The 22,540-nt window shown below is 36.5% G+C and overlaps 2 protein-coding genes across 2 annotated transcripts in view; one reads left to right on the forward strand and one right to left on the reverse strand.

The window, feature by feature from the left end:
* LOC132543279 (peroxisomal multifunctional enzyme type 2-like) overlaps positions 1-7,938 on the reverse strand; it is a 31,223-nt gene extending 23,285 nt beyond the window's left edge. The window contains exons 1-9 of the mRNA XM_060206762.1: positions 7,866-7,938; positions 6,660-6,713; positions 5,712-5,819; positions 5,269-5,328; positions 4,323-4,391; positions 2,942-3,026; positions 2,579-2,643; positions 1,167-1,289; positions 351-467 (exon numbers count right to left, since the gene is read on the reverse strand). Of these exons, the coding sequence (XP_060062745.1) occupies positions 351-467; positions 1,167-1,289; positions 2,579-2,643; positions 2,942-3,026; positions 4,323-4,391; positions 5,269-5,328; positions 5,712-5,819; positions 6,660-6,713; positions 7,866-7,923 (739 nt within the window). The 5' untranslated portion in view covers positions 7,924-7,938. The remainder of the gene's footprint in view (positions 1-350; positions 468-1,166; positions 1,290-2,578; positions 2,644-2,941; positions 3,027-4,322; positions 4,392-5,268; positions 5,329-5,711; positions 5,820-6,659; positions 6,714-7,865) is intronic.
* Positions 7,939-8,107: 169 nt separating this feature from the next.
* LOC132543328 (myeloid-derived growth factor-like) lies at positions 8,108-14,666 on the forward strand. The gene is made up of 5 exons (XM_060206817.1): positions 8,108-8,253; positions 9,326-9,376; positions 10,104-10,247; positions 11,348-11,408; positions 13,999-14,666. Exons 1-5 carry the CDS (start codon positions 8,122-8,124, stop codon positions 14,076-14,078), a joined length of 468 nt encoding a protein of 155 aa, XP_060062800.1. The 5' UTR covers positions 8,108-8,121; the 3' UTR covers positions 14,079-14,666.
* Positions 14,667-22,540: the final 7,874 nt, after the last annotated feature.

Below are 22,540 nucleotides of genomic sequence, written 5' to 3' on the forward strand. Positions count from 1 at the left end.
TACCAAAAATTTGTGTCAATTTTAACTGTTCATGGGTTAAGTGTATCAACAAATTCAATGAAAATATAACCCAGGGAAAATTAATGACTTTACAGTACATAACGAGTCATGCTCAATGTTTCATGTTGTACAATACAGAATTTGAACTTTTTATCGGAGAACTTTCTGATTATAAAGTTCAGAATTCACCCATGACAATAACTCTTTGATATCTAACTTTTCAGAGAACAATTCTGTTTAACTAGTAATTAACTGTACTTACAAATATACCACACATTTTGTTACTTCTGTCCACATTAATAATACATAATAAATTGTAAAACTGTAAACAGTTTGGTGATGTGTCTTACATTTTCCTATCCATCCAGCTCCAACTTCAAAGAGGGAACCACTGTCCTCACAATCCTCATGGGCCAGAAACAAAACCAGTGGGGACACAAACTCTGGTTTAAGAGCATCCACCAATTCTGTACAACACCGACCATGCATCAATACAACATACCAAAGTGAACTATCAATTAAGGATACTTTACACAGGGAACCACCAACCTTGATTAACTTTTTGCTTGTTTCACACTTTTGTCAAAAAGGTGAAAACTGAAGTGGGATATAGTTTGATAATGATTCTAAAATCAACTTTTTGTGTATTTTAGGGTTAATCTAAGACTGGACAAAAATGAAAAGCTTTCTTGGATTAAAATAAACCAGAATTAATTTTGCACTATTGAAACAAGTGAGTAGTAGCAACCAAATGACTATGAATTCATTTTATATGGTTATCTCCCTTATGAATACTCTTCAATTATTTTTATTCCAGCAAGTTAATTCTCAATTTTACAACAATGATTTTTCATTCCACTTTTCAATCTTACCAATAGTTTTAAGCATAAATAGTTATTTCAATGAATCCATGATATTAATTATGATTTTTCAAGGTGTATGATTTATGTGATTACGTTTCATCATTGAAAATAGCAAAATATCAAACCCTTAAAAATAACAATCTTGTCAGTACTCGGCGATCTTTTTCAAAGTGAATATTTCAATAAATTATCATTTGTACCTTAAGAATGAAATATCACTGATAAAATGCATTTCCACTCCACTGATAATAAATTGACACCTTTTTTATATTACAACATTATAACTCTAGATAGACACATTACCTGGGGGCATGACAGTCTCTGTCATACGAGAGCCTGCCATCGGTGCGATGATGTTACATTTGATGTTGTTCTTTCTTCCTTCTATAGCTAGGGTGTTACTCAGACCCACCACTCCAAGTTTAGCTGCAAAATCATAAAACTGACACATCAAACATGTTCTTACACTAAATCTTATCTATCATGTATCATACTTCACACAGCCAAGCATATATATATATATATCATAAATAACCTATCACAATATTACAGACACAGATATCAATAAACAAGAGATCCTAGAGGGATCTTGGCACCAACTATTGTTTGATATTTATATGCTTTTTGAAAGTTGGACCTTTCCCGTCTTTCTCTTCTCTATTTTAGCTCCCAAAATCAAATGGGCACAACTGATGACCAAGAGGATCCTACATATGTAATTTGAGAAAGATCCAGCCAGTTCTTCTCAAGAAATAGCAATAACAAAATTTGTTATGGAATGACCATGGATGCAGAGCAATTTGAAAAAACAAAATAAGCAATGAAAAGTATTAAAAACATAAGTCCTTCCTGTTGTTAGAAGAATAAGCTATTTGCAGAGAAAATCTAGCAACTGTGAGACACAGAGCAATCTATATAATGCCTGGATGAAGTGGCGTTCTGTTTTATTCAAATAACTCAATTACTCTAGATTAGAAAAAAAAGAATACTCTAGATTAGAAAAAAAGAAAAGGAGAAAAATCTATTTTATTTCTCCATAAGACATGCAAATTAAAACTAGTGTAAGAACAGAAGTATCCTTCTTCTTTTAATACTGATTTTAACAATTATACTAAATTTTCATTATTTTCCATCTGAAGTATTTATTCAATAATTGTGAGACATATATATATATGGAGATGTGTTTTTGATGAAACTATCATTGGTGATAGTAAGTACAGCTCTGTCATGTGTTAGAATATACCTACCAGCATTGTAGTTAGCATGTGTTAGAATGTACCTACCAACACTATAGTTGGCCTGTGTTGGAATGTACCTACCAACACTATAGTTGACCTGTGTTAGAATGTACCTACCAACACTATAGTTGGCCTGTGTTAGAATGTACCTACAAACACTGTAGTTGGCCTGTGTTGGAATGTACCTACCAACACTATAGTTGACCTGTGTTAGAATGTACCTACCAACACTATAGTTGGCCTGTGTTAGAATGTACCTACAAACACTATAGTTGGCCTGTGTTAGAATGTACCTACCACCACTGTAGTTGGCCTGTGTTAGAATGTACCTACCAGCACTGTAGTTGACCTGTGTTAGAATGTACCTACCAGCACTGTAGTTGACCTGTGTTAGAATGTACCTACCAGCACTGTAGTTGACCTGTGTTAGAATGTACCTATTAACACTGTAGTTGGCCTGTGTTAGAATGTACCTACCAGCACTGTAGTTGGCCTGTCCAAAGTTTCCATAGATACCAGCAGCTGAGGTCACATTGATTATTCTACAAAATCACAACAAAAGAATTTCAAAAATCTTAATTCATTTCAGTGGCCATCATCAGCCAATCTTAACATAATTTTGTTTCTTAAAACAGGTTTTCAAATTAAAAGTAAAATCATATCAAAGTTCCCTTCAAGTTATCATACATCACAAGCCGTGATAATTGAGACATCTGTATATCTTAAAATTATGAATTATATCAATATTTTCAAACATGAATAAACTGAAACTAAAGTCAGAAATTATTTCAAAATCTGGTGGGCAAAATAGTTCATTTATTACATACAGTCAGAACCTACCTGCCATAATTCTGTTTCTTCATGTGTGGCCATGCTGCTCTGCTGACCTGGAATGCACCTCTCAAGTGAACTTTCTGGATAAGGTCTGAAATAAAACAGTCAAATTCAAATATTCCTTTCACATGTACCGATACTTCACAGTATACATCTATATATGATGCGATTCGAATTTAGAAATGTTAATTTACTATATTCAAACAAAAGAAAATTTAAATAAAACATTAACATTGGTCAATATGCAAGAAACAAAAGTATCCAATGTTAACTTTATAAGAAGGGTAGGTTTCTCTTTTTATATCAAATCATGAAAACAAGGGGTTTTGTTTGCTGGGTTGATCATCCCATAGATAGCCAGGGTCATTTTAAGTGTTTGCTGGGTTGATCATCCCATAGATAGCCTGGGTCATTTTAAGTGTTTGCTGGGTTTAACATCCCATAGATAGCCAGGGTCATTTTAAGTGTTTGCTGGGTTGATCATCCCACAGATAGCCTGGGTCATTTTAAGTGTTTGCTGGGTCGATCATCCCATAGACAGCCCGGGTCATTTTAAGTGTTTGCTGGGTTGATCATCCCACAGATAACCCGGGTCATTTTAAGCATTTGCTGGGTTGATCATCCCATAGATAACCAGGGTCATTTTAAGTGTTTGCTGGGTTGATCATCCCATAGATAGCCTGGGTCATTTTAAGTGTTTGCTGGGTTGATCATCCCATAGATAGCCTGGGTCATTTTAAGTGTTTGCTGGGTTGATCATCCTATAGATAGCCTGGGTCATTTTAAATGTTTGCTGGGTTGATCATCCCATAGATACCCAGGGTCATTTTAAGTGTTTGCTGGGTTGATCATCCTATAGACAGCCAGGGTCATTTTAAGCGTTTGCTGGGTTGATCATACTATAGATAGCCCGGGTCATTTTAAGTGTTTGCTGGGTTGATCATCCCACAGATAGCCAGGGTCATTTTAAGTGTTTGCTGGGTTGATCATCCCATAGATAGCCTGGGTCATTTTATGGTGGGCTGCCTTGTAGAGGTTGGTAGCTTTCTCACTGGACAACATACAAGAAGCTTTGTGTATGCCTCCACAGCAATAAGGGTGAAGTACCTTGCACAAAGAAATTTCTAAACTTAGTGAGAAACACAAACTGTCACAGGCAGATGGCGTCAAACGACATAACATGGATTTTCATCCAACATTCTGAAGGCCAATACTTTAATCAAATGAGTTATCATGGCCCCTCTCGGAAAAAAGGGTGAGCAGTCCTAATAGCTGATTGTGTATTAACCACAGCATCACAGTTACTCAATTTCTCAGTCTGTATCAAGACAGTCATGTTGATAATGACAGCCACTTTTTGTCAGTATACGCTGTATACCAAACTCACCCCAGTCAGTGTCGCTGATCCTGGCGAAGGATCTGTCTCGCAGGATACCAGCATTATTGACGATAACATCTGAAACATAATACCATTAATGATACCTCACAATTCATGTAAGCTCAATTTCATCAAGTTTTCTCATAAATCATGAACAAAGAACATGGGATCTATCTTTGTTGTATAAATAGATCATTCATTGTACACTGGAATTCAGGATCTCCCCTCTCTGCAAATTTAAGTAACAACATGACCACCTAGGTATATTCATCTACAAAATGTCTTCCTCTGATTTCAGAAGAAGTTATTTTAGAAATAATAAAACAAAATTAAACAAGGGTGCACATAGATCCCCCTCCTGATTCCAATCTTGTACATCAATGTATTATCCGTGAAGGTGACCTTTGACCCTTATCCAAATTGGGACCACCGCAATCTATCTGGTGAATGATGCTATGTGCATGTGAACCAAATCTGGTTATGGATTTATGAGATATCTAATGCATGGTGATATCCTGGACACATGCACTCTCACTTAAACAAGTGATTACTACATGTGTATACTTTCCTACCTAACTGACAGAGATGTAAACCAAATACACCTATTACTAATGTAAAAGCTTTGTTTGTCATTATCCTTACAAGAAATCATTATTCTAAACAGATAGTTTTTCTATCTGTACTATTACTACAATTTGCTGTTGATTTCTATGGCCAAATTAAAACCTGAAAGCTGTAACACTACTTGTAAAACAAAAATTTTGGTAACTTGGTACAGAGCATTAAAATATCACAGCAGTAATAATCTGTAGAAATTATTGTACCTTAACAGTAATGTACCAAAACACAACAATGGCCAGACTTCAATGCTGAAAGTAGAATGATTTCTACACATCATTTTTAAAAGTGATTTAAACAAGCAAAGCAGGGGAAAATTCTGTTTATTTCTACTTACCTATCTTTCCAAAGTTTTCAAGAGCTGTCTGCACTAATTTCTCTCCCTCTTCAACAGAATCTATGAAAAATTTATCAATATATTAAATTACAATATTACAATAAACTAAAGCATTCACATGATAACAAAGTTTATAAAAAAGAATAAAGAGAAGAAATTAAAAAGCAAAAACCTTAATTTGCTCAAAGGATGATATAACATAAAAAATAATAAAATAAAAGATAATTGCCCCAATCTAAACTCTTCAAGTTCTTATGAATACTTTATTACTGGAAATCCAGCATCCAATTGCTGAGAGAGTGTGAGTGAAAGATATTTGAAATTGATAGATGAACCACAAACGAAGTGTGATTTAAAAGCACCTGACGAGGATGCATATTCCTCACTATTTTACAGTGTGAATATTAGTGTACGGGACATAAAAATTGAAAACAGAGAATTACTGTAGTTAGCGACAGCCTTTCCACCCTTAGCCTTGATTTCATTGACAACAACATCAGCAGCTCTGGTCCCTGAACCTTCACCCTTGAAGTTTCCACCAAGGTCATTCACTAAAACATAAAGGTGAAGATTTCAAAAGAACAGTCTTGAAAATTATGTCATTCATACAGGTGGATTTACGGACTTTCCTTAAAACACAGATCATTTCTATACATTGTGACTGAAATCTTTTTTTTTTTTTTCATGACAAACAGCAAAATCACTAACCATTTATGCATCTCCTTAAATGTGGTATTAACAAACACCATCCCCTACTTACTGTTCTTCTTAACCAAAACACAGAATTCTTCCATGCCAAGTTTGGGGAAAATGGTTTGCAATTTACCAGACTTCAATTGTGTTATGAATATGTTAAGTCACAAAAATGATTAATCTGATTTATTGTTCTAATGTTATTTACATATTATCAACAAAATACATGTACTGTTGTATCATATTTTGGTGACTATAAACCAACTGACATATCACATTGAATTTTATACAGAACTTATACATCTGACAATCAAATATACATTATATTTTTTCATGTCTCAAGTTTATTATCATAGACAGGCAAAATTTCTTGGGCTCAATTTTCCAAGGTGGTTGCATTTTGAAAAAAAAAATTGTCATACATCCTGCCCAGGCTGTTGTATTTGTATCTGCACACAGTCTAACACTGAGTCTGGTAGATAAATATACCAGATAACTAATATTCCATGAATTGTATGAAAAAGAATTTTTCAAAATTACAAAACATTTTTTTGTAAGACACATCTTGTGCAAGCCAAGTGATTCAGGATATGTGTTCAACCTTGGGCCCTGTCTAGTCAGTAAATCAGTATAAAAAAACAGCACTTTTAATAATATTTCTTGTTAAATGTTATTTTATATAATAACAAATCTTTTACCGACAACTGAAGCACCGCGTTGCGCAAAGTCCAATGCATACTGTTTCCCGAGACCTGTAAATAAAGTTAGTGCTCATTAACATAGTACATTGCACTTCAGTATCTCGTCTGTGATAAAGTCTTGATAACAGCCAACATCAAGCTTGTACCAACATAAAGTCTGCATAACAAGTAAAACTATTGCCCAAAAATGATAAAGGTGTCCTTTTAATTGCTTTCATATTTAAAGTTTAGACACTGCTGGTTGTAGTTAGAATTTGATGACATGAAAGCCTGGATATATGCATGCATGTCTACTACTTTTTTGTCTGCAATGCAGTCATGATAAAAAAATGTCTTTTCTGTACATACTACCACAGACTCTATAATTTACAATTTTCTATCATTGAACATTATCGTACATAAATAACCAAAATGATTTAGATATATCAATAGATGTTGATGATTATGAATGAGACTTTATATGCAGGCCTATTGCTGATATCTCGTCCTATTTTGTGACCTGATCTAATCTCAACAGCTTTAACTGTTAACTTGAAAAATGCATACATGAATTGTATATCTCGTCCTATTTTGTGACCTGATCCAATTTCAACAGCTTTAACTGTTAACTTGAACAATGCATACATGAATTGTATATCTCGTCCTATTTTGTGACCTGATCCAATTTCAACAGCTTTAACTGCTAACTTGAACAATGCATACATGAATTGTATGAAAAAAGCAGACAGTAAGTCAGACATGTAATATTAAACATACATTTTCTGAAAGGGAATTGTTTAAATGCGTTTAAAAACATGTCACTATCGTTGATTTCTGCCAGGGGCCAAGATGGACTTTGGTCAAATCGTCCAGCTCAGTTTGACGGTCCGACGTATATGTAGCCTAAATCGAAAGTATCATATCCTCAAGGATGCACATCGATCACTAGATTCACTTCAAACGGTATTAAATCGCCGAGGTTAAAATTAATAAAACTATGAAGAAAAGAAGCAAACAAATTCTTCTCATTTACACATTGGACAGTGGACTGACTTCTTGTCACTTGACTGATAAAAAAAAGACAGCTTCGAGGCAATAGCCTAGATTTCGGTGGACTAAAGTCCATTAGAAGTTATAACAATTTTTTAAAATGAGTATGTATTTTGTGTATGATTTGAACATCATGTATTACACTTTAATCCAAGATTTTAAAGGAAATCTTACCATTTCCTGCACCTGTCACCAGAACCACTTTCCCGTCAAACCGTATGGGCGCTGCCATCTTGAAAAGTGACTGAACTATGAACTTTGCCCATGATAGTTAGAAAACTCTGATTGGTTGCTAATTTTCATGATCCCACGACCTATGACCTTTGAACCATAAAATACAGCTGTTTGATTGGTCCGTGTTGCGAACTTCTATTGGACTAAAACATATAACCACGTTTAGCTGTATTGCTTGACATTTACACTGTACGGTATGGCAATGAACTGCCTAATTTATTTATTCATCTTTATTTCCTCGGCATTTTGCAGCGATGAGAAACTTGTGGCCTCAAGACGGTTCAATATTAGACCCGATCCTGCACCGAAATCAATAACAGTAGATTGGGTAAGAAAAAACGTAGGCTTAGGGCAATCAGTTGAGGTGTCCGGTGTCGCCTCAAATTAAACCCCGTATACTTGTCAATGACCGTGAATGGCTACTGGCCAATGCTTTGAACGTGCATTGTTATGTTTTACGAATGATCACTTTTGGAAATGTTACTAATTACCACAAGCATATTATTCATTCCTACGTTCACTACAAATATCTGTTCTATCCTCTTTGACAACCCCTAGCTCTTTCCAGAGACGTTATATACGTGTCTGCTCTTTCTAATGTCTAAACTAAAGATCCATTTTTTTCTGTGTAGCTCAATGTTGATGTCCTCAACACTCAAACTTTATAATCACTCCCATTTATAACCCCTCCTTTGGCAATAATCATCACTCCGATATAATCATAGCCATGTATATGTATCGTTCCTCCAGTTAAAACCACCCCTACTGTAATTAGAGTAAGGCTATCACCCCACCTGTTATAGGCCTAATCACCTCTCCTGTTCAAATCGCCACCCTCCTGTAATAGTTAAATCCAATAATATTAAATCATTTCTCCTGTAATAATCACCCTTCCTGTAAGAGGCCTAATCATCCTCTTTTTGACATGCCACCTCTCCTGTAATATAAAAATCTGCCCCTGCTGTAAAAAATTGACCCCACCCTTTGTTGTAATCATCTCCTTTAATAATATGTCTTTGAATTTATGTTCCTCGTGTAATATTCACCCCTTCTGTTGAAATTGACACCCCTCCTGTAATAATCATTTCCTTTAATAATCCGTCCTCTCGATTTCTAATATACTCTTCTTGTGCAATAAACATGTTGCTACTATTAAGGATCTAGAGATTATACAAAATCTTCCATGTTTTTACATCTGTATTGATATTGTCTGTATCAAAAGATGAAAGTGTCAAATTCCTAACTTGTACTTCTCAGATCCATGTTAATGGTTATGTACAGTCATGATTAAATAAAAAGGGAACTCATAGTAATTAAGCAGTGTTAATATTTTTCAGTGAATTAATTTTCCATCTACATATGTCTGAGAATATCTTAAAGTGTTCCATTGTGTTTGATAGGGTAACATCCAGTATACATTTACCTACCAAGCCATGGGAGGAACCAATGAGGTACGTATAATTCCTCCGTGAAATTCGGAACCTGGAAATAACATGTTAATAAAACTTTTCATACTGCCAGCATTTGTTCTTAAGATAAAGAGATTTGACTATGTGTTTTTTTTTTGTACTGTTAAAAAATCTTCAGAGAGTCCACTTACTTGTGACTTTGTTCCTCTTTCTGTTTGCCCTTTTCATACCTGTACATAATTTTGACAACATTTAAGCAAGGATCATAAGTGAAATATACAGATCTATCCTTGGGATTTCGTTCCCTTCGACATAAAACATCTAATCTGCAAGTTTACTCATCACATCTCAAACAAATGGACAAATTATATAAATGGAATAAATACAATGAATATCTATGGCTATTGTTCCATAAAACTCATCTTCAGAAACCTTGCTGGGCAGGCAACACACCAACTTCTGTGGAATTCTTGTTTAGATAGAAGTTGAGACTTGATGTGTGTGATTACTTGAGGGTACGTGCCCTGTCTATAAAGCAATTAGCCCAAGCAGCTAACAATTTCTAACTTTAGAGATGGATAAAACATCAGCATGATGTCTCTCCTCAACTACAGGAAGTTCTGCTTAGGCTTATCTCTGGGCATGGATATTTGGCTGGTATCGAGGTAGATGATACAACTTTTCAATAAAATAATGTATGAATGGAATCTGTGGTAATTATTGTTATAAAGAATATTGACAGTGTCTTCCTATCGACAATGTGTTTCAGGACTGGGAAATCGGCATTTTTCATGCTAGTGAAAATCAGGTGTCCTGCATGGTCAACAGAGCAGATGGTATGACAACTTACTTCATCTTCCAAAGCTTCTCCCTCGAGGTCAAAGGTGCAACCTATGCTGTTGGACAACCATATGTAAGTTATATTATCGTTTAGTCTTAAATGGATGATCTGGACAAGTTAGATTTTATTAGAAGCTATGTCATAAAAATTTTACAAATCTACATAGATCTAGCTATACTAATTTTCAAGTTGTCCTGATTGGACCCAAACATGTTTACACCTGTGCAGTTAAGTATCTTTTAGCTGTATCATATGTAGGATACCGTAAATTTCCGCGTATAGAGCACACTTTTTCAAGCTAAAACTGACATGTCAAAAAGGGGGGATGCACATTATATGCAGGAACATGCCATTCTTGGGGTTATCATTCCCGAGTTCTGCATCCGCCATATTGGATTACCTCCCTTCACATAGTTATATGTAAAAGTCGTCGGTCATATATGATAGTTTGGAGATAAAAACAACAACAAAAAATAAAAATTTCGAATGTTTTAACCATTGACCATACACGCTAGCATTACAGTGAATCTATTTATTTTTTTCATCTTTATCCGTCATTCGAATAGTCATGTTCTCCTCCAGATACTCAGCATGTATGTGTTCTAGATAACTCATACAGAAGAAATTGATCTCTTCACAGTTTAATTGTACTGTCGCTTGGATTCAACACTTCTAGCTTCATTTTCAAAATGTTCATTTGATAAATGTGCTATATTTAAGCAGTCCAATTTTTAATTTGGCAAGAGAATTTCTGTCAATTTTGTCTGCCCCATTGACCACAGGAAAGCTATCCTTGTGCTGAAGATACAATGAAAATTCATTAGAAATGGTTCTTAAAGAAGAACAAAACATGCTATATCTAGAATTTGCATATTGTCCTGAGTATCCCTTTAAATGTTTTTAGATCAAGCAAGATTTATTAACAGCATAATTTCAAACTTTGTCTCAAAGAATTAATGTATTTAAAACAAACCCTTATCCTTTAAATTGAAATTAAGCATACATGTATACATGTTATACATGTGATCTAGCCAGCATCTCGTGTGGAGTTTGCACTTCCCATGTGTTTTAAAGTTGGGTAGAGGAAGTCTGCTTGTAACAATTATTGTTAACTTCATTTAGTTATGAAATGTTTGACTTTGCATTTAACAAATACTTATTTCTACTTTCAGGACTCCAAAAATAAGGATCTTTCGCCGGCGGAGTTTGATGAACTGCCAAAGAAAAATATGGGTAATGAAGATGTTATCTCCCTTCCCTTGTCTCCTATCAGTAATTTCAATACCCTCTTAAGTCCCTGTTGTTGAGATCTTGTTTATATAGGCCGATAGTCTCTCTGATCTGATCCTCATTCAATTTCAATTTTATTATTTGTTTTGATTTCAATTTTTCACAATCCCTTCCAAAAAAATCCTGGAAAAGCCGGTATTTATTTGATATGAAAAACTTAACATGAAACAGCAGCTGTCATTCAAGTTAGCCATTTCCGGAGTCGGTTTCATGATTAGTTTCAACCTTTGCAAAATTTTGTTATCCTGACCTACTTCCAGTTCCGGGAATCATGTGTTTACAAGATTATTACAGTATTTTTACATTTCAAAAATAGTTTCAGCTTATTCTGTATAGAGATTTTAAAACAATTCTCAAGTAATAAAACCATGTCACATAGTTATTTAACTGAAACTTGGCTGGATGAACCTCTGTTGTAACACTACCAAATGTTCTGAATAAACCTTTGTGGTAACACTACCAAATGTTCGGAGTACCTCAGTAAACCTCTGTTGTAACACTACCAAATATTCTGAGTAAACCTCTGTGGTAACACTACCAAATGTTCGGAGTACCTCAGTAAACCTCTGTTGTAACACTACCAAATGTTCTGAGAAAACCTCTGTTGTAACACTAACAAATGTTCTGAGAAAACCTCTGTGGTAACACTAACAAATGTTCTGAGAAAACCTCTGTGGTAACACTACTAAATGTTCTGAGTAAACCTCTGTGGTAACACTACCAAATGTTCTGAGAAAACCTCTGTGGTAACACTACCAAATGTTCTGAGTAAACCTCTGTGGTAACACTACCAAATGTTCTGAGAAAACCTCTGTGGTAACACTACCAAATGTTCTGAGAAAACCTCTGTGGTAACACTACCAAATGTTCTGAGAAAACCTCTGTGGTAACACTACCAAATGTTCTGAGTAAACCTCTGTGGTAACACTACCAAATGTTCTGAGAAAACCTCTGTGGTAACACTACCAAATGTTCTGAGAAAACCTCTGTGGTAACACTACCAAATGTTCTGAGAAAACCTCTGTGGTAACACTACCAAATGTTCTGAGAAAACCTCTGTGGTAACACTACCAAATGTTCTGAGAAAACCTCTGTGGTAACACTACCAAATGTTCTGAGTAAACCTCTGTGGTAACACTACCAAATGTTCTGAGTAAACCTCTGTGGTAACACTACCAAATGTTCTGAGTAAACCTCTGTGGTAACACTACCAAATGTTCTGAGTAAACCTCTGTGGTAACACTACCAAATGTTCTGAGTAAACCTCTGTGGTAACACTACCAAATGTTCTGAGAAAACCTCTGTGGTAACACTACCAAATGTTCTGAGAAAACCTCTGTGGTAACACTACTAAATGTTCTGAGTAAACCTCTGTGGTAACACTACTAAATGTTCTGAGTAAACCTCTGTGGTAACACTACCAAATGTTCTGAGTAAACCTCTGTGGTAACACTACCAAATGTTCAGAGTACCTCAGTAAACCTCTGTGGTAACACTACCAAATGTTCTGAGTAAACCTCTGTGGTAACACTACCAAATGTTCTGAGTAAACCTCTGTAGTAACTCTACCAAATGTTCTGAGTAAACCTCTGTGGTAACACTACCAAATGTTCTGAGTAAACCTCTGTAGTAACTCTACCAAATGTTCTGAGTAAACCTCTGTGGTAACACTACCAAATGTTCTGAGTAAACCTCTGTGGTAACACTACCAAATGTTCTGAGTAAACCTCTGTGGTAACACTACCAAATGTTCGGAGTAAACCTCTGTGGTAACTCTACCAAATGTTCTGAGTAAACCTTTGTGGTAACACTACCAAATGTTCTGAGTAAACCTCTGTGGTAACACTACCAAATGTTCTGAGTAAACCTCTGTGGTAACTCTACCAAATGTTCTGAGTAAACCTCTGTGGTAACTCTACCAAATGTTCTGAGTACCTCAGTAAACCTCTGTGGTAACTCTACCAAATGTTCTGAGTAAACCTCTGTGGTAACTCTACCAAATGTTCTGAGTAAACCTCTGTGGTAACTCTACCAAATGTTCTGAGTACCTCAGTAAACCTCTGTGGTAACACTACCAAATGTTCTGAGTAAACCTCTGTGGTAACTCTACCAAATGTTCTGAGTAAACCTCTGTGGTAACACTACTAAATGTTCCGATAAAGTTTTTATTTAACCTTAGATTATTAGGGATTTGAAATGGAAAAAATAACTCACTTTTGATATTTGATTTCTTCTTTTCAATTTATTGTCTTGATTACATGATCACTGCAGAATAATTCATTGATACTTGAAATTTCCCCACTTGTAACTACCGGTATCAATTGACAGGCCGGAATGCTAAGGGCTAACGGAGTTGTAAAATTACTTGACTAGAGTGTCTGGAATTAAGAAAACTTCAATTTTGGATCTAACTCGAAAGGCTTCATTTTCAAGAAGATGAAATTTATACATTATGTATCATTTCTCTACTAAATAATCTTATTTTCTTTTCTACGAGATGAACATATTAAAGAATTAATGTTTCCTTTTGCAGTGAAAAACAGCAAGAATTTCAAGAACTCAATCGGAAAGGTTATATTATGGGCTAAATTCGATGTAAAAGAAGAATTATAATGAACAGCTACAGCCATGGACAGCATTACTTAGCAGCTAATAACAAGAGAGTGTACACATTATAACTAGCTTCCATATGTATGTGTTATTGAGTTCAGACACAACCAACAACCTCTCCAAGGTTGTGACCTGGGGGTGACAATGCACTAACGGGTATGTTAATGGTATATGATGGAAGTATTTGGTGTAAGACGTGTGGTTAGGTGCAAGTGTGAGAAATGTGGTGTTACGTGCCAGAAATGTGGTGACAGATGTGAAAAATATGGTGTCACATGCCGCAAATGTTGTGTTAGGTGTGAGAATGGTGGCATTATGTGCCAGACATGTGGTGTTATGTGTGAAAAATATGGTGTTAGGTGTGAGCATTTTAGTGTCACATGCCACAAATGTTGTGTGAGAATGGTGGCATTATGTGCCAGAAATTTGGTGTTAGGTGTGAGAATTTTGTTGTGTGCCAGAAATGTGGTGTTAGTGGTGAGATTTGTGGTGTTACATGCCAAAAATGTGGTGTTGGGAGTGAGAAATATACATGTAGTATTAGGTGCTGGAAATGTGGGATTAGATGTGATAAAGTAATTTTTACGAGTCGTTGGTATATTCTCAAACAATTTTCACCAAAAATATTTTTTTTTCACAAATAATTGTTCAAAGTTTTGCATATTTGGTTTTGATTATTTCATATCACTGCAAAAAAAAAACTGTGACATTTCTGACCTGATGATGTAGTATATGTAGTAAAGTGAGAAATCACGCAGATGAAATGAACAGCTTCACACACATGTATCTATAACATAGCTGTATGTCAAGTAGATACAGGATCTTAAATTAGATTTTATTTCATATGAAATTTTAGGATACAAGTCTTTGAAGTTAATTAGTTTTGAGAGTCTTAATGAGCAAAAGTAAAAATTAAGACTTTTTGCATAAAATATGAGCTGATAATAAACTTAAGATATTTTTTCTCATATAACTCCGAGAAGTTGTGTCTTAAAGTCAAGTTTTGAGGAAGGGATCAAACAGAGACAGCAATTTGGATGTGTCATGTTCAATTTGTGACATGATGTCATTGTCTTTATCATGACACCACAATCAATTTCTGATTGGTACAGCCAATGAAAAATGTTCTGAGGTATATAACATGTGTGGTTGCATATGCAAAAAGCTTACATGGGCAAATTCACTGGATAACAGTCAGATTATGTGATAAATAAGGATGCTGGTCGATGTATTTCATAAGATAGGGTAAGATTAAGAACATATTATTTCATACACAATACACTATAAATACTGGTAATACGTGGTAAGTCTATACAATCAAAATCACGTGCTGTTATATCTGTTCCTATAGTTAGAGTAGTAAATGTTCAATCTTTAGGGAGAAATTTGGTGTAAATTTCAGAAATTGTGAACTGACAAATTACATGGTTACTTGCTCATTTCTTACAAAATGTATTTTGCAAAGGTGTCATAATAAATAGGATTTTTTCCTGATATTCTGATGCCCACTAAACTTATTCTGATAGAAAGTCAAGCTAGATAAACCTGTATATAATGTATTACACTGTTTTTAGCTATAACATAGCCCTTTAAGATGATTACCAGATTAGCATTGAAGAGTGAGTGTGGTGATGGTAAATTTTCTATTTATTGAATAAATAAAAAGTGGCTATAAACTGTCGAGTTTGTGTCATTTATATCTTCATGATTGTCGTATGGCCCTCTATATAAATATAAATATTTCTCTTCTGATCTTTAACTTTTTAATCCTTTTAAAAAAAAAATGTTTTGGTTGAAAATGTTATTTTTTACTATCTTCCGAACAATACTGTGTCCTTATAGGCCTGTATTGGTCATCTGGCAAATTCAGTTATTATTTAATAACAAATTTCAAATATGACAAATTATTTCTGAAATAATTTTTTATTGGGTCCCAACTTTGTGGTCAAACAGAAGTCACATTAACTGTTCAATTGCTTCAGACAAAACTTTGACACTATACTTGTACAAAAGGAGGTTTTTAGGTCACCTGAGACAAAGTCTGATGGTGATCTATCCTAATACCCTTCATCTGGCGCTGTGCGTCAATAAACAGTTTTAACACTTTCGACTTCTCAAAAGCCCCTGATCCAATTTCAATGAAATTTTGCAGAAATTTTCTCTGGCCTAAGATGAAAGAAAATGTGAATTATACAGTCCCCATTCCCAAGGGGCCAAAAGGGGTCAAATTGAATCCTCATGAATGCAAGCATCTTAAGATGCTTGCCAAATTTGTGAATTTCATGGCCTAAGGGTCTAACATATTTGCTATTAGGGCCAGATGGGCTACAACAGATACATGTAGTTTTATTTTTGATACCTATTAGGCTTAGAGATATCTGTAGGTGTTTTATAATTTGTACCTATTAGGCTTAGTGATATCTGTAGGTGTTTTATAATTTGTACCTATTACGCTTAGTGATATCTGTAGGTGTTTTATAATTTGTACCTATTAGGCTAAGAGATAGCTGTAGGTATTTTATAATTTGTAACTATTAGGCTAAGAAATATCTGAAGGTGTTTTATAATTTGTACCAATTAGGCTAAGAGATATCTGAAGGTGTTTTATAATTTGTACCTATTAGGCTAAGAGATATCTGTAGGTGTTTTATAATTTGTAACTATTAGGATAAGAAATATCTGAAGGTGTTTTATAATTTGTACCTATTAGGCTTAGTGATATCTGTAGGTGTTTTATAATTTGTACCTATTAGGCTAAGAAATATCTGAAGGTGTTTTATAATTTGTACCTATTAGGCTAAGAAATATCTGAAGGTGTTTTATAATTTGTACCTATTAGGCTAAGAAATATCTGTAGGTGTTTTATAATTTGTATTAGGCTAAGAAATATCTTAGGTGTTTTATAATTTGCTATTAGGCTAAGAAATATCTATATAATTTGGCTAAGAGATATCTGAAGGTGTTTCATAATTTGTACCTATTAGGCTACGAGATATCTGAAGGTGTTTTATAATTTATACCTATTAGGCTTAGTGATATCTGTAGGTGTTTTATAATTTGTACCTATTAGGCTAAGAAATATCTGAAGGTGTTTTATAATTTGTACCTATTAGGCTAAGAGATATCTGTAGGTGTTTTATAATTTGTAACTATTAGGCTAAGAAATATCTGAAGGTGTTTTATAATTTGTACCTATTAGGCTAAGAAATATCTGAAGGTGTTTTATAATTTGTAACTATTAGGCTAAGAGATATCTGTAGGTGTTTTATAATTTGTACCTATTAGGCTAAGAAATATCTGAAGGTGTTTTATAATTTGTACCTATTAGGCTAAGAAATATCTGAAGGTGTTTCATAATTTGTACCTATTAGGCTAAGAAATAGAAGGTGTTTTATATAGGCTAAGAAAAGGTGTTTCATAATTTGTACCTATTAGGCTAAGAGATATCTGTAGGTGTTTTATAATTTGTAACTATTAGGCTACGAGATATCTGAAGGTGTTTTATAATTTGTACCTATTAGGCTAAGAAATATCTGAAGGTGTTTTATAATTTGTACCTATTAGGCTAAGAAATATCTGAAGGTGTTTTATAATTTGTACCTAGGTGTTTTATAAATACCTATTAGGCTAGGTGTTTTATAATTTGTACCTATTAGGCTCTAGGTGTTTTATAATTTGTAACTATTAGGCTAAGAAATATCTGAAGGTGTTTTATAATTTGTACCAATTAGGCTAAGAGATATCTGTAGGTGTTTTATAATTTGTACCTATTAGGCTAAGAAATATCTGAAGGTGTTTTATAATTTGTACCTATTAGGCTAAGAAATATCTGAAGGTGTTTTATAATTTGTACCTATTAGGCTAAGAAATATCTGGTGTTTTATAATTTGTACCTATTAGGCTAAGAGATATCTGTAGGTGTTTTATAATCTATACCTATAAGGCTAAGATATGATATGTCTAACAAGAAAATCTGAAGGTGTTTTATAATTTGTACCTATTAGGCTAAGAGATATCTTCAAAATGTGTTTTATAATTTGTAACTATTAGGCTAAGAATATCTCAAGGTGTTTTATAATTTGTACACTATTAGGCTAAGAGATATCTGAAGGTGTTTTATAATTTGTACCTATTAGGCTAAGAGAAATATCTAATAGGTGTTTTATGATATTATAAAGGTGTTTTATCATCATGTTGTCTGTATTTGTACCTATTAGGCTAATAGAATCAGTTCATGGAAGGATTCACAAAATTGTTTTCTTTATCAAAATTTCTAAGTCTGGACAAGGTTTGGTTAACCATAAATTATGAAGTCTATCACACCCTAGGGTAGGATTCTCTGTCACCCACTAGGGTATGATTCTATGTCACCCACTAGGGTATGATTCTCTGTCACCCACTAGGGTATGATTCTCTGTCACCCACTAGGGCATGATTCTATGTCACCCACTAGGGTATGATTCTCTGTCACCCACTAGGGTATGATTCTATGTCACCCACTAGGGTATGATTCTATGTCACCCACTAGGGTATGATTCTATGTCACCCACTAGGGTATGATTCTATGTCACCCACTAGGGTATGATTCTATGTCACCCACTAGGGTATGATTCTATGTCACCCACTAGGGTATGATTCTATGTCACCCACTAGGGTATGATTCTATGTCACCCACTAGGGTATGATTCTATGTCACCCACTAGGGTATGATTCTCTGTCACCCACTAGGGTATGATTCTCTGTCACCCACTAGGGTATGATTCTATGCCACCCACTAGGGTATGATTCTCTGTCACCCACTAGGGTATGATTCTCTGTCACCCACTAGGGTATGATTCTCTGTCACCCACTAGGGTATGATTCTCTGTCACCCACTAGGGTATGATTCTCTGTCACCCACTAGGGTACGATTCTCTGTCACCCACTAATGTGAGATTCTCTTGTCACCCACTAGGGTATGATTCTGTCACCCACTAGGGTATGATTCTCTGTCACCCACTAGGGTATGATTCTCTGTCACCCACTAGGGTATGATTCTCTGTCACCCACTAGGGTATGATTCTATGTCACCCACTAGGGTATGATTCTCTGTCACCCACTAGGGTATGATTCTCTGTCACCCACTAGGGTATGATTCTCTGTCACCCACTAGGGTATGATTCTCTATCACCCACTAGGGTATGATTCTATGCCACCCACTAGGGTATGATTCTCTGTCACCCACTAGGGTATGATTCTATGCCACCCACTAGGGTATGATTCTCTGTCACCCACTAGGGTATGATTCTCTGTCACCCACTAGGGTATGATTCTCTGTCACCCACTAGGGTATGATTCTCTGTCACCCACTAGGGTATGATTCTCTGTCACCCACTAGGGTATGATTCTCTGTCACCCACTAGTGTATGATTCTCTGTCACCCACTAGGGTATGATTCTCTGTCACCCACTAGGGTATGATTCTCTGTCACCCACTAGGGTATGATTCTCTGTCACCCACTATGATTCTCTGTCACCCACTAGGGTATGATTCTCTGTCACCCTCTATTGTATGATTCTCTGTCACCCACTAGGGTATGATTCTCTGTCACCCACTAGGGTATGATTCTCTGTCACCCACTAGGGTATGATTCTCTGTCACCCACTAGGGTATGATTCTCTGTCACCCACTAGGGTATGATTCTCTGTCACCCACAAGTGTGAGATTTTGTCACCCACTAGGGTATGATTCTCTGTCACCCACTAGGGTATGATTCTCTGTCACCCACTAGGGTATGATTCTCTGTCACCCACTAGGGTATGATTCTTTGTCACCCACTAGGGTATGATTCTCTGTCACCCACTAGGGTATGATTCTCGGTCACCCACGAGGGTATGATTCTAAGTCACCCACTAGGGTATGATTCTATGTCACCCACTAGGGTATGATTCTAGGGTATATGTCACCCACTAGGGTATGATTCTCTGTCACCCACTAGGGTATGATTCTCTGTCACCCACTAGGGTATGATTCTCTGTCACCCACTAGGGTATGATTCTCTGTCACCCACTAGGGTATGATTCTCTGTCACCCACTAGGGTATGATTCTCTGTCACCCACTAGGGTATGATTCTCTGTCACCCACTAGGGTATGATTCTATGTCACCCACTAGGGTATGATTCTCCGTCACCCACTAGGGTATGATTTTCTGTCACCCACAAGGGTATTATTCTCTGTCACCCACATGATTATGATTCTCTGTCACCCACTATGGTATGATTCTATGTCACCCACTAGGGTATGATTCTCTGTCACCCACTAGGGTATGATTCTCTGTCACCCACTAGGGTATGATTCTATGTCACCCACTAGGGTATGATTCTCTGTCACCCACTAGGGTATGATTCTATGTCACCCACTAGGGTATGATTCTCTGTCACCCACTAGGGTATGATTCTCCGTCACCCACTAGGGTATGATTCTCTGTCACCCACTAGGGTATGATTCTCTGTCACCCACTAGGGTATGATTCTCTGTCACCCACTAGGGTATGATTCTCTGTCACCCACTAGGGTATGATTCTCTGTCACCCACTAGGGTATGATTCTATGTCACCCACTAGGGTATGATTCTCTGTCACTCACTAGGGTATGGTTCTCTGTCACCCACTAGGGTATGATTCTCTGTCACCCACTAGGGTATGATTCTATGTCACCCACTAGGGTATGATTCTCTGTCACCCACTAGGGTATGATTCTCTGTCACCCACTAGGGTATGATTCTATGTCACCCACTAGGGTATGATTCTCTGTCACCCACTAGGGTATGATTCTCTGTCACCCACTAGGGTATGATTCTCTGTCACCCACTAGGGTATGATTCTCTAGGGTATGTCACCCACTAGGGTATGATTCTCTGTCACCCACTAGGGTATGATTCTCTGTCACCCACTAGGGTATGATTCTCTGTCACCCACTAGGGTATGATTCTCTGTCACCCACTAGGGTATGATTCTCTGTCACCCACTAGGGTATGATTCTCTGTCACCCACTAGGGTATGATTCTCTGTCACCCACTAGGGTATGATTCTCTGTCACCCACTAGGGTATGATTCTCTGTCACCCACTAGGGTATGATTCTCTATGTCACCCACTAGGGTATGATTCTCTGTCACCCACTAGGGTATGATTCTCTGTCACCCACTAGGGTATGATTCTCTGTCACCCACTAGGGTATGATTCTCTGTCACCCACTAGGGTATGATTCTCTGTCACCCACTAGGGTATGATTCTCCGTCACCCACTAGGGTATGATTCTCTGTCACCCACTAGGGTATGATTCTCTGTCACCCACTAGGGTATGATTCTATGTCACCCACTAGGGTATGATTCTCCGTCACCCACTAGGGTATGATTCTCCGTCACCCACTAGGGTATGATTCTCCGTCACCCACTAGGGTATGATTCTCTGTCACCCACTAGGGTATGATTCTATGTCACCCACTAGGGTATGATTCTCTGTCACCCACTAGGGTATGATTCTCTGTCACCCACTAGGGTATGATTCTCTGTCACCCACTAGGGTATGATTCTCTGTCACCCACTAGGGTATGATTCTATGCCACCCACTAGGGTATGATTCTATGTCACCCACTAGGGTATGATTCTCTGTCACCCACTAGGGTATGATTCTCTGTCACCCACTAGGGTATGATTCTCTGTCACCCACTAGGGTATGATTCTCTGTCACCCACTAGGGTATGATTCTCTGTCACCCACTAGTGTGAGATTCTCTGTCACCCACTAGGGTATGATTCTCTGTCACTCACAAGTGTGAGATTCTCTGTCACCCACTAGGGTATGATTCTCTGTCACCCACTAGGGTATGATTCTATGTCACCCACTAGGGTATGATTCTCTGTCACCCACTAGGGTATGATTCTCTGTCACCCACTAGGGTATGATTCTCTGTCACCCACTAGGGTATGATTCTCTGTCACCCACTAGTGTGAGATTCTCTGTCACCCACTAGGGTATGATTCTCTGTCACCCACTAGGGTATGATTCTCTGTCACCCACTAGGGTATGATTCTCTGTCACCCACTAGGGTATGATTCTCTGTCACCCACTAGGGTATGATTCTCTGTCACCCACTAGGGTATGATTCTCTGTCACCCACTAGGGTATGATTCTCTGTCACCCACTAGTGTGAGATTCTCTGTCACACCCTAGTGTATGATTCTATGTCACCCACTAGGGTATGATTCTATGTCACCCACTAGGGTATGATTCTCTGTAACCCACTAGGGCATGATTTTCCATCACACCCTTCGGTATGGCTCTTTGTCACTCCTAGTGTGGGATATTTCTGAAATTTCTCATGTTGGTTACCTTTCTTTAGTAGATTTGCCAGAATTAAAAATAAAAATAAAGAAAAATGTCATAATCTACAAATCTTAATGTAAATATTCTAAAAATATCTCAAC

Source organism: Ylistrum balloti, unplaced genomic scaffold (genome assembly GCF_031769215.1).
Source record: "Ylistrum balloti isolate Yb309-2 unplaced genomic scaffold, AGI_CSIRO_Ybal_v1 Utg369752, whole genome shotgun sequence".
Lineage (NCBI taxonomy): Eukaryota > Metazoa > Mollusca > Bivalvia > Pectinida > Pectinidae > Ylistrum > Ylistrum balloti.